At 38.9% G+C, this 12,491-nt stretch overlaps 1 protein-coding gene across 3 annotated transcripts in view; it reads right to left on the bottom strand.

The window, feature by feature from the left end:
* The window catches only part of Cbwd1 (COBW domain containing 1), a 42,173-nt gene extending 30,284 nt beyond the window's left edge, over nt 1-11,889 (bottom strand). The window contains exons 1-4 of one of the 3 annotated variants that reach the window (XM_040746195.1): nt 11,644-11,889; nt 9,168-9,254; nt 6,391-6,487; nt 4,347-4,438 (exon numbers count right to left, since the gene is read on the bottom strand). In XM_040746195.1, coding sequence (XP_040602129.1) covers nt 4,347-4,438; nt 6,391-6,487; nt 9,168-9,254; nt 11,644-11,791 — 424 coding nt within the window. In that variant the 5' untranslated portion in view covers nt 11,792-11,889. Of the gene's footprint in view, nt 1-4,346; nt 4,439-6,390; nt 6,488-9,167; nt 9,255-11,643 lie in introns of those variants that run through there. The other 2 variants (XM_005063731.4, XM_021225279.2) reach the window with 2 other exon arrangements.
* Between the last annotated feature and the right edge of the window lie 602 nt (nt 11,890-12,491).

The raw sequence follows: 12,491 nt of genomic DNA, 5'->3' as shown, positions 1-12,491 counted from the left end.
AATTATTTAGCTAAGAACCAGAGAGTGTCAGTCTCCTAAGTGAGAAACAACTGAATTGCCAATAAGAATTATTTCCACTTTCTTGGCTAAAAACATGGTTTTAATTAATAAAGGAGAAAAGAGTAAATTTACTACATCATGACACCAAACAGTAAGATACAAAAAAGCATTATTTTCTTTACTTAGCCAAATATGTAGGTATGTTAGTATCGTAGTTTTTTTTTGTTGTTGTTGTTTTGTTTTTTGTTTTTCGAGACAGGGTTTCTCTGTATTGTTTTGGAGCCTGTCCTGGAACTCTCTTGGTTGACCAGGCTTGGTCTCGAACTCACAGAGATCCACCTGCCTCTGCCTCCTGAGTGCTGGGATTAAAGGCGTGCGCCACCAATGCCCGGCAGCATCGTAGTTTTATAACTCTAAAACCTCACTGCTTTTTATTCAAATAAATGGCTCTAAGTCTTATATAAGAATATAAGGATGAATTATAAATGTGTATTATAGCTTTTATTCTAAATGTCATTTACATCTGATAGAATCCTTACAAGATGCACAAGAAAGAACTATCTGACTATAAATGTGGGTGCTTAGGAATAGCAAAGATGAGGGAGTGGAGTGGATGACTCTTCTCCCCAGGGAATATTAGGCAATGCCTGAAGATAATTCTAGTTGCTTCTAGGAATGTGCTACTGGTAGGCAGAACCAGGGATGCTATTAAACATTCTATAATGGTCAAGAAAGCACCCCTCACAAATGATAACTGCCATCCAAAACATCATTCGTGCCAAAGCTGAGAAGTTCTGAATTATATTACAGGATCTACCTACTTCAAAACCTGAAACTTTTTTTAAAAAATTAAATATCAAAATTTTATTAGAACAAGCAAATAATAAGAAATGATCAGTTCCCTAACCATAAATTTAGAAGTGTAATAGTCAAAATTGGAAACAAAGTTCTGTGTGAAGGTGGTGGTTTGAATAGGAACGGCCCCCACAGGCTCACATATTTGAAGGCTTGGTTATTAGGGAATGGTGCTACTTAACAGGACTAGGATGTACGGCCTTGTTGGAGGAAGTATGTCACTGGGGATAGTCTTTGGGGTTTTAAATGCTCAGGCCAGGCCCAGTGTCTGTCTCTTCCTGCTGCCTTCAGATCCAGATGTAAAATTCTTAGCTACCATGTCTGCCTGTGTGCTGCCATGCTCCCTATAATGAAGATAGCAGACTAAACCTCTGAAACTGTGAGCAAGCCCCACAGTTTGTAAGAGTTGCTGTGGTTATGTGTGTCTTCACAGCAACAGAACACTGGCTAAGACAGTGAGTTATTATGGTCTTTCCTAACTCAATTTCCACCCCCAAAAGAGGTTCCAGAAGAATAGTTTACAAAATTCTACTATTATCTCCCCAAAACACAAGATGTAGGACTAACTGGAAAGCAATAAAGGGGAAGTGTCAATGATAACAACAAATACTTCACAAATAAAAACATGTAATTACTTCTATGTCGGGAGAATTTGCTTTGTGGGACTGAGAGCAAAAGGAACAAGAGCCATGAGGTCTAATGATGCACCACAGCATCAAGGACTGAATATGTACTGTAGGTGAGGGGAACAAACCCAAGGAAGCCACACTCGATATTTGAGGGCAGAAGTTAAAGCTAAAATCACACGCACACACTCACGCGCGCGCGCGCACACACACACACACACACAAGATAGTGAAGATATTGCCAGGTGGTGATATCAGGTGCACGCCTTTAGTCCCAGCACTCAGGAGGCAGAGGCAGGAAGATCCCTGTGAGTTCCAGAACAGCCTCCAAAGCTACAAAGGAACCCTGTCCTGTCTCAGAAAAAAAAAAAAGAAAAGATAGTGAAGATATTAAAAGGAATCAATGAACACAGGTAAAAGAAAGTCCTCTGACTTTCCCACAACAGGCACAAAAGCACACATATGATTTTAGCAGAGGAAAACAAATACAGATAAACATCAGAAAGGGAAAAATAATGAAATAATTTAATAGAACAACATATGGCAAAGGATTCATTTTGAAAGGAAACATAATCCAAGAAATCAAATAAAACTTTGAAGTAGCTCTTCGTAGCAAAAAAATACAAAACAACAACAACAAAAAAACCTAAAAGCAATAGAATACAAAAACAAGCTTGAAGGCAAGAGGGAGAGAGAGATAGTAGAATAATATGAGGCTTCATATCACTAATAAATTTGGAATGAATTTAATAGCATCATTGCTTAATCAATAATTAATTTATAATAGGAGAAGAAAACAGTATGAGGGGGATTACTGACATACAGAAAGCATAAGACTATCAGAGTAAACATACCTGCAGAAGATAAATCAGAACAATTAAAACATGGCTAAGGGCATAGTATGTACAAGGTACTCAAAAACAGTAAAAAAGAGAACTAGAAGCCAGAGATGGCTCAACAGGCAAGGAGGCACACTGCCAAACCTGATCCTTTGAGTCTAGTCCCAGGACCCACATGGTGAGGAGAGACAAAAGACCAACATGGTGAAGAAAGAGAGCCGACTCCCACAGATTGTCCCATGAACTCCACACATGTACCACAGCATTCACATTCATATTCATTCTCATTTATTCAGTCATTCATTTTCTCTCCCTCCTTCACCCTGTAACCCCTTTACCTTGTAAACCCAACTATATAAGCAAATTAATATAATTTTTAGAAGAAAATTAGACTAGTTAAAAGAACAAAGCAAAATTCATTGGTCTCACTAGTATAGAACCAAATAATTGGACATGAAAAAAATATTCACAGTAATAAAAAAATGAAAATGTCCTTAAATAAAGTGTAGAAAAAACACAGCTAAAAACAAAAACAAATTCCCACATTTTCACCAGACCACAAAGATTTGGGGTCTGACCCCAGTGACTTTTGATGTATTATGCAAACATCAGGGGACTAATTAATTTTTGTAATTTATGAGTGTTTTGCATGCATATTTATCTGCTAGATGAGGGAACTGAATCCCCTAAAACTGGAGTTACAGATGGTTGTGAGCTGCCATGTGAGCTCTGGGACTGAAACTGGGTCCTCTGGAAGAACAAGCAGTGCTCTTAAGTGCTGGGCCATTTCTCCAGACCCCTGGGGCCTAATCCTTAATGACCAATGATACCCTATTCAATCTCAAGAGCACCCATGTCAGGTAGCTCACAACCACCTGTAACTCTAGTTCCAGGGGATCTGACACCCACGTCTGGCTTCTTTGTGCACCTGTACATATATGTTACATATGTTACACACATGTTGTGGGAGCTAAATCCGATTAGTCAATGACATTTAGGGCGAGTAGCCATATGGGCATGGTTTTCTCTGATATAGACTGGTTAAGAACTGATCATGGCCGGGTGTTGGTGGCGCACAACTTTAATCCCAGCACTCGGGAAGCAGAGGCAGGCGGATCTCTGTGAGTTCGAGGCCAACATGGCCTACAGAGCAAGTTCCAGGACAGACTCCAAAACAATACAGAGAAACCCTGTCTTGAAAAACAAACAAACAAACAAACAAACAAACAAAAAGAACTGAGCATGGGTGGTGGGGGTTGTACTCTCTCTCTGGCTTGGATGTGAAAGGATTCCTGATGCACCATTTGGTAACCTGGTCTGGAGCTTTCTCCATCCTTTCTTGGTGGATGAAGAGGCAATGGTGTCGCCTCCCACTGTATGTTTGAGTGTGTGTTTTCCCTATTTTATCCCTTAATAAATAAGTCTTCCCAAGCATCCATGGTTTTTTTGCAACACACACACACACACACACACACACACACAAATCTTTATTAAAAAATAACTTATTCCTACCAATAACTCTACATCAATTAATACAACTTCAAATTCTATTAATAGCTTAAATGTCTCAAGAAGTACAGTGATGACTCTTACATGACACAAGCCAGAATTTCTCTTCTTTTGAACAATAACAAAAATTAAATCCAGAGAAAAGCTTTAGGGCTCAACAGGAAAAGCACTTCCTGTGCAAGAGTTAAGACCAGACCCAAAACGTCCACATAAAAGCTGGGTGGGCATGGCCACCCACCTGCGATTCCATCATGGGGAAGTAAATAAAAACAAGCTAGAGACAGGGAATTCCTGAAGCAAGCTGGATAGCCAGACTAGCAAAAGTGACAAGTTCAGCTCTTAGTTCATTGAGAGACCCTACATCATCAATACCTAAGGTAAAAGCCCACACACATTTGAACATGTATACATTCATGGATGCACACCATACGCAAAAAATAAGGCCTTAATCTCATTTTAACTAGTTCTCTAAGGTATAAAGAACTATATGCTAGTGACTAATAATGTCATTTCTTACCAGGATCTGCTAGTCCAGTGGTCTCTAAGAGTATGTAATCAAATTTCCCCTTCTTTTGCATCAGATTCTCTATAGCTCTAAGGCCATTGTCCCTGAGAATACCAAAAACATAGTAATAACTGACTAACTGAACGTTTTAAAATAGTCACAACACAACACAAAAATGTTTTCAGGTACATACAAATATTAACTCCTTCTTCAAGTTCCTAATAAAATGTCCAATATTTAATGATAAGAAAATAGATGCAAATACAGACAGATATGATATGTGTAATAAGTTCATTTTTTATTAAAACTAAAAGCAAAGGGGATGTTATAAAAGTCAGTATTTTATTTTACAGCTTTATAAAAGAAAACCAGTATAATGATGAAATTTATTGTCTAGAGTAGTTCAATACGAAATTAAAGGAACAATGTCACTGCATACCTTTTAACTATAGTCTGAATTAGGGTGCAGTATAACTTCCTTGAGGGGGGAGGGGAAGCCTCTCACTATACAGCTCAACCTTGTCTGGAACTGTAAATTGTCCTGCTTCCACTCCCAAATGCGGGGATTACAGGTTTTAATACATGTTTTTATCCTTATAGTAGCAAAAGTTAAGGTAAATACTGAATGTGGTGCCTTTTGGTTAAGAAAATCTTCATGACTATTTCCTCTTTCCAAAAAGCATTACTCAGTGAGTGCCAAACATTTATAAGCAATGCAAGAGAAACTTAATTCACTATAATGTAGAAAAGTCAACAGCACATATAGTAATTATGACAATTTATCCAAGTGATTATTTTATCAGATAATTTATCTGAGTTGCTGTTTTATGGCAAGTACTCTTCTAGGACCTATGGAAGCTTAGGAAACTAAGGGGACACTGTCCATGGAAACTTAAGCAGTAACTTAACATAAGGTTCTTTCTCTGTTTCTTTGTGTGTTTATGTGTTGATACTGGGATTTGAACACAGAACCACACATACACTAAGCAAGCATGCTACTACTAAGCTACATTCCCAGTCTCTTTTTTCTTTTATTTTGAGATAATATCTCATTAAGTTGCCCAGGCTAGATTTGACTCACTTGGTAACCCAGATAGGCCTTAAGAGGCTCCTGCATCAGCCTCTCAAGTAGCTATGACTACAAATCTGTGTTACCAGGCTTGGCTGATTCTTCTCTCTTTTGTATGTGTTTGTATGTGTAGGCATGTGTGGTGATGTGTATATGCATGTAGAAGACAGATACCAATGTTGGGTGTCTGTCTCAATAGCTTCCCACACTATTGTTTTTCTGGCAGGATCTTTCACTTACTGCCCAGCCAATGGAGATCTTACCCGTCTTCCTGCCTACCCAGCACTGGGATTACAAGCTGACACTGCCACACCTGACTTTCCATGTTGATGCTCAGTTTTTAACCTGGGTCTTCAAGCTTGTGTAGGAAGCACTTTACCCACAGACATTTCCCAGCCCATGACTGTTCTCTTTTATGACAGTCATCTATTTTTTATTTAAGAGAGATTGAATACTTAGGGGATGGAGAGATGGCTCAGAGCAATTGTTGACCTTTCAGAGAGTTCAATTCACAGCACTCACATGGTAGCTTACAACTGTCTGTGACTCCAGTTTCAAGGTATTCAGTGCCTTCTCTGGACTCTATGGGCATGATGCATGAATGTGGTACACAGGCATATATGCAGACAAAATACCAATACACATAAAATACAAATTTTTAAAGAAAAAAATGAGGTTGAATACTTGGAAATAAGAATAATGACACATTAAATTCAGAATAATTTTGTTTTACATATGAAATAAGATACTGAAAAATAATTTTAAAAAATTCAATGAGAGACTATGAACATTAGAACAAATAGAAAATAATAGCAAGGAACATTTAAAGAAAGCACAATCTAACAAATGTATATCCTATCCAAAAAATACAATGATACAAGCTTTGCAGGCAAATTCAGTTAAACTACACAGGAAAACCAAAGCTGGAAATATAATCAACAGACATCTTAAGTCATCCAACAAGCACATAGTAAGCCCACTCCTTACTTCACGGAACAGCAGAGGCAACCGTTTCTAAGTTCCAGCCACTCTTCATACAGTTCTCCACCTTGACTGATAGATAAGGATTTCTCTACCGCACTCCCTAAAAACAGGAACAGGCAGTCTTTAGATTACTTTCACTAGCCAAGCAAAAAACAAGAGGATGTTCAGAAACAGAGTAGATTCCAATACAGAAACTATAGCTTAGCACATGCATTCTCTCATAATTCTAAATTAACCAATAAAACTTCAAATTCTATTAACAGCTTAAAAGTTTCAAAAAGTATACTGATGACTTTTCTGTGATGGAATCCACAATCTCTCATCTTTTGAACAACAAAAAAGTAAAACCTAAAGTCAGTATTTAATTCAGCAAATACTTAAATTATGGTACTCTAGATGATTTTAACTTTTCTTTCTGAAGATTTAAATAGAGCCAGGCATGGTGTACACCTGTAATCCCAAAACTTAGGAGTCTAAGGCTGAAGGATCTGCAGTTTAAGATACAACTGGGCTCCAAAGCAAGCTCCAATTCAGTCTGGGCTACACAGTGAGACCTTATCCCAAAGATGTAAAGATGGCTTAAGAGCATTTGCTGCTCTTGCAGAACCAGAGTTCAGCTCCTAGCACCCATACTACACACTGAACAGCTGACAACTACCTATAACTCCAGCTCCAAGGGATTCAAGGCTAATTTCTGGCCTCCAAGAGTCTTCTGCATACACATACACACACATACACTTTTTTGTTTGTTTGTTTGTTTGCTTGTTTTTGTTTTCTGAAACAGGGTTTCTCTGTGTAGCTTTGGAGGCTGTCCTGGAACTTGCTCTGTAGATAAGGCTGGCCTTAAGCTCACAGAGATCCACCTGCCTCTGCCTCCCGAGTGCTGTGACTAAAGGTGTGGACCACTACCACCCAGCTAATTTTAAAAAATTTAATGAACGGGGGCTGAAGAGATGGCTTAAAAGTTAAGAACACTCATTGCTCTTGCAAAAGACCTAAATTTGATTCTCAGCACCCACATGGGAGCTCACAACTGGCTATAGTCCCCAGTTCCAGGAGACCCAATACCCTCTTTTGTGTCACAGGCATTCATGTGGTGTATAAACACACACACAAGCAAAACACTTATACACATAAAATATTTATAAAATATTAAGAAAGTAATTTAAGTTAATAAGACAAATCCAAAATTAATAAGCATATTAATTCTTCCTCTTCTAGATTCTTAGTTGTCTGACTCTGTTTCTTAATAAGGAGCTACTATGAAGACTTTTTTTTCTTCTCATTCATTATAAGCTTTCTAAGTATACTGATATGCTTTTGAAATACTGGGTTTTGTATTTCTTCAATCTCTTATGAGATTGTTTTCCTTTTAATTCCTCACTAAGTTGGTGGTTTCTGTTATAAGGTTGCTCAGGATTCTAAATACATATTAAAACTCTACTTCATTTTGACAAAGAATTTTAGTCAGTATCATGCAGTCATTTAAAAATTAAACTTTTATTCAAATAAAAAAAGTCTCTTAGTAAGGCTTACCTGGGAAATAAGTACACATGAGATGTTTATCACAAGAATGATCTTAGATTTTTTTTATTATTTTAGATGTTTTACAGTGTATCTATACCAAGGAAAAATTTTAAATAGCAAAGAAAAGGAGGATCTCTGTGAGTTCAAGGCCAGTCTGGTCTACAGAGCGAGTTCCAGGGCAGCCTCTAAAACAATACAGAGAAACAATACAGAGAAATCCTGTCTCAAAAAAAATTTTCATTGTTCATTTATGTATTTTTCTGTACACATTTCAGTAGGGTAATGACAGAGTATCATGCAATACTAGGCTACATAAAACTTTATTAAAAAGTACTGAGGATGTTGCAAAAGGCAAAACCATAAAAACATTACAAAATGAAGAAAAACAGTAAAAAATAATGAATATAACCAGTGCACAACAAAATACCTATTAACGAAAAGCTAGAAAATGACTATTAGAAATTTTCTGATTTTTTGTTTTTTGAGACAGGGTTTCACTGTATTGTTTTGGAGCCTGTCCTGGAACTAGCTCAGTAGACCAGGCTGGTCTTGAACTCACAGAAATCCACCTGCCTCTGCCTCCTGAGTGCTGGGATTAAAGGCGTGAGCCACCAATGCCCAGCTTTAAAGATTTATTTATGTATTTATGTATGTATGTATTTATTTATTTATTTATACAGTGTTCTGCCTGCATATATCCCTGCAAACCAGAAGAGGGCACCAGATCTCATTACAGATGGTTGAGAGCCACTATATGGTTGCTGGGAATTGAACTCAGGACCTCTGGAAGAACAGCCAGTGTTCTTAACCTCTGAGCCATCTCTGCAGCCACTGAAATCTTCCAATTTTTAATGGCTAAAAGCATAGCTCAGAGAGAGAGGGAGAATATTCTTAGCATACCGGAAAACTTGCACCACAATCAATCAATCAGTCTCTTTAGATGTACTTCACTTATCATGTATGGGGAGGGCCTTGCGTTTGATGTGTACTGACTGTATGTGGAGGTCAAACTTTGGGGAGTTGGATCCCACCTGGCTGAGGCATGGTCTCTCTTGTTGCCTTCTGCCACTGCACTGCATACTCCAGGCTAGCTTAATAAAAATTAATCCTAATTTCTGAAACTATTCATAGTGACCTCATGTTATAAGGTCACTATGAATCCTATCTAAGTTTAAGTACTGGGTACCAATTCACCAGTGGAATAAAGGGTCTCAAATATTATTGCAATATTACAGTTATTGAACTTTACTTACCTTCTCCAAATTCATTTAAAATAACTGCTATTTTTCTATTATGCTGTTCAGTCAAAATGTAGTTTAGAAGTGTTGTCTTTCCAGCACCTATAAAATATGTTAAAGCAACAAAACTCAAAGACTAATTTTCAAAACATACTTAACAATAGTACAGAGGACTTTACAGAAGAGATTAGAACAATCTTTGAAAACTATCATAATATTCCTTATGTACATTTCATAATTACAAATAATTTTACAAGTTGAGTCAGTTTTCTAACTTAATGACTAAAATATGTCTTCATCATAACTTAAAGTACAGTAATAAAGGGCATCTAAAATCTACACTTAATAAAAGAATTAATTATGGTTTCTAAGAAATGTCACTTCATGCCAGGTGGTGGTGCATACCTTTAATCCCAGCATCAGGCAGATCTCTGTGAGTTCGAGGCTAGACTGGTCTACAAAGCTACACAGAGAAACCCTGTCTGGAAAAACCAAAAGAAAAAAAGAAAGACAGAAATAACACTTTTAAAATAAAAATATGTAGATTTCTTTCATGATGCCCCTTTTCTCAAGTAAGAATACTTGGTTACTTCCCTAAACTTATTCAACCTACTTCAATATTCACTAACTAGCTATAAATTCAGATTGACTATAAAGCTACTTTTAGTATGCGTAAGCAGCGTATTACTATAAAACTGATTTTATAAAATGGGATACAGAGATATTAAGTGTACACAAAAGACCATTCAGTCAATTCGTAAGACTATACTAATTTTATCCAGCAGGTGGCATAATAACCTAGTTTGTTCTTCTGAAGCAGAAGAAAAACAATCTTGTAAACCAAAGATTCTAAAGTTCATAATAGAATATATATATTTTTAAAAATTAACAACACCTTAACTGCACAGCAGTGTAATTTAACTATTGAAATGTATCATCATTTTTCTGTAGGTTTGATTGTCCCTAATATTTTACTGTCACAAGCAGTAATGCTAAAAAGTTTTACACACAGTTTTAACATGTTTACTAAAATACATTTGCAAGTTTCCCAGGGTATAACTAAGAGAGAGTTAGGGAGTATCAGGGTACTAATATCTTCAACATTTTAGGTTATTTTCCTTTTAAGAGTTCTTGAAGGAGATACTGTTGGTGTTGCAGGTGGTTGGGAATCTCAGGAGTAGGGTTTGAGGAGGTCTTAGCTTATGGAGTGTGTTGGACATGTTAAGTCTGGAGCTGCCAGTAGGACATCAAAACTGAAACTATACAGACATGAAACCAATGTGTGGAAGCTGGAGAAACAGGTGGGAAGTAGGAGGTCAGTGGAAGAGTCTTCCCCGTATTTCAAAAAGAAGTGACAAAGGTAGCAACTGTCCCCTAGGTTCAGTCAGCAACAAGGAGGTTGCTAGGGTTTGTCCTGACCCCAGAGCTTCAGGCCATTAGGTACCTGCACTGTTCCAGTAAACAAAATGCAGGAAGGCAAAGGGGCACGTCTGAAGCATGCCCTTTGAACAAGGAATTTACTCAACTTCTACGGAGTAGCTAGCCTCTGAATCCAAAACATTATTCCTTTATAAAAATCAGGCCCAAGTAAACTCTAGAATACTCTTGGTCTGACTCTAGAAGGAAAAACAAACAAAAAACCTGGTGGGGAGAGGCACCAGTGATTTCTTAGTCGTGTGTAAAAGGTGTGCCAAGTCCAGCCGTCTCGTGCAGCACACAGGAGTGAGTACACTTTATTCTCTTTTGTAATCACTCATTTGTTGTTGCACTCTGTTACCTACACTGTTTTAAAAGGGTATCTGCAAATGTTTACAACGAAAAATAAGCACGCGAACTGTCCTTCAGAAAACGGCCCCATGTTCACAAATCTGGGTTTTCGGGTATCCCCTATGTACCCCCAACACGCCAGCTTAAGAAAGTCTTCAAGGCAAACATCTTACGCCAACTCGATGTCCTACTGGGCTTCGCAAGCAGCCCTCAAAAGGAGGGTGGGGGACAGTTTACAACAGTAAAAACTTTCCACTAAAGACTGGAAGAGTTTGGTTCCTGTGATGTGGTCTCTCCTAAGCTAAGCAAGGTCTGAGCATTTTGCATACAGGGCATCCTATTTATTATTATCATTATTATTATTATTGATCTTTCTTGATCAGGGCATCTTTTAATAACACAGACCGTTGGTCCTGTTGTTGCTTTTTTTTTCTCATATGAGAAAACAAACTCAGGTGACTTTTATTATTTTCCTTCTCAACTGGGGTGGATGAGTTTCACAAAGGTAAGAAGACAGCTTAGCCATCAAGAGGCCGCAGGACAATAAGGTGTGTCTGGGTTTCAAAACCACCTTTGAAAAAGCGAGGAGAAAGAGACCCCAGCCCCTACCTCGAAGACATTCGTCCTCGGCCATGGGGCCCGGGTGTCTGAAGAGACACGGCAGACCCCCCACCCCTCCGAGAGCACAGTTCACGGCCTTTTTCTGAGCGGTGACCCTAATTACCTAAATACCCGGTGATAATTGTGACTGGAATCTTAGTGATGAAGTCAAGATTTTCCTCTTCTTGGTTGTTGGTCTCAATGGGAACCAGTTCAGGACAATCCTCCGCGTACTCCTCTTCCGCCTCCACAGTTTTCATAGCCGGTAACATGCCACCGGCAGTACACCGCCCCTCAGCGAAAAAGCTGCCACAGTCGCCCTACTGGGACTGGATTCAGCCAGCGCGGCTCTGTGACGTCACCACAACGCGACTCTCAGCCTGACTTTCAGTAACCAGCCCGCCCTCCAGCTCCGCCCCTAGGAGAGTTTGATACGCCTTCCCGGGAAGCCACGCCCCTACGCAGAGATGAGCACGCCCCCACACGCCTGGACACGCCCCTCATGGGATGGAACACACCCCCGGATGTGAGGCATGCTCTCGGGGCGTGTCCTCCGAGGGTGAGCCAGGCTGCCCTGTGTTGTTAGAACGCTAGGGGCTCTCTTTCCTCCAAGCTGTAGAGAGCTCCTGCAGCTAAGCTGCTGTCTCTTGCTAGGGCTGAGGCTAGACAAGTTAGGGCTTGGAGTGTCTTCACCAAAGCATTCCCACAGGACAGACTTTCTCAAGCTGACATCTTTTTACTCTCAATAAGTCCAATATTTTTCATTCACAGTGAAATGAATGATTATGGAAGTCATGCTGTGAATTGAAACCTTTCTACCGGAAGGACAGCTAGCTAAACTTTCAACATTTTTTTTTTTTGGTATTTTCGAGACAGGTTTTCTGTGGCTTTGGAGGCTGGCCTGGAACTAGCTCTTATAGACCAGGCTGGTCTCGAACTTACAGAGATCCACCTACCTCTGCCTCCCAAGTG

This window comes from Mesocricetus auratus, unplaced genomic scaffold (genome assembly GCF_017639785.1).
Source record: "Mesocricetus auratus isolate SY011 unplaced genomic scaffold, BCM_Maur_2.0 Super-Scaffold_4256, whole genome shotgun sequence".
Lineage (NCBI taxonomy): Eukaryota > Metazoa > Chordata > Mammalia > Rodentia > Cricetidae > Mesocricetus > Mesocricetus auratus.
This window is presented reverse-complemented; position numbering and strand designations above follow the sequence as displayed.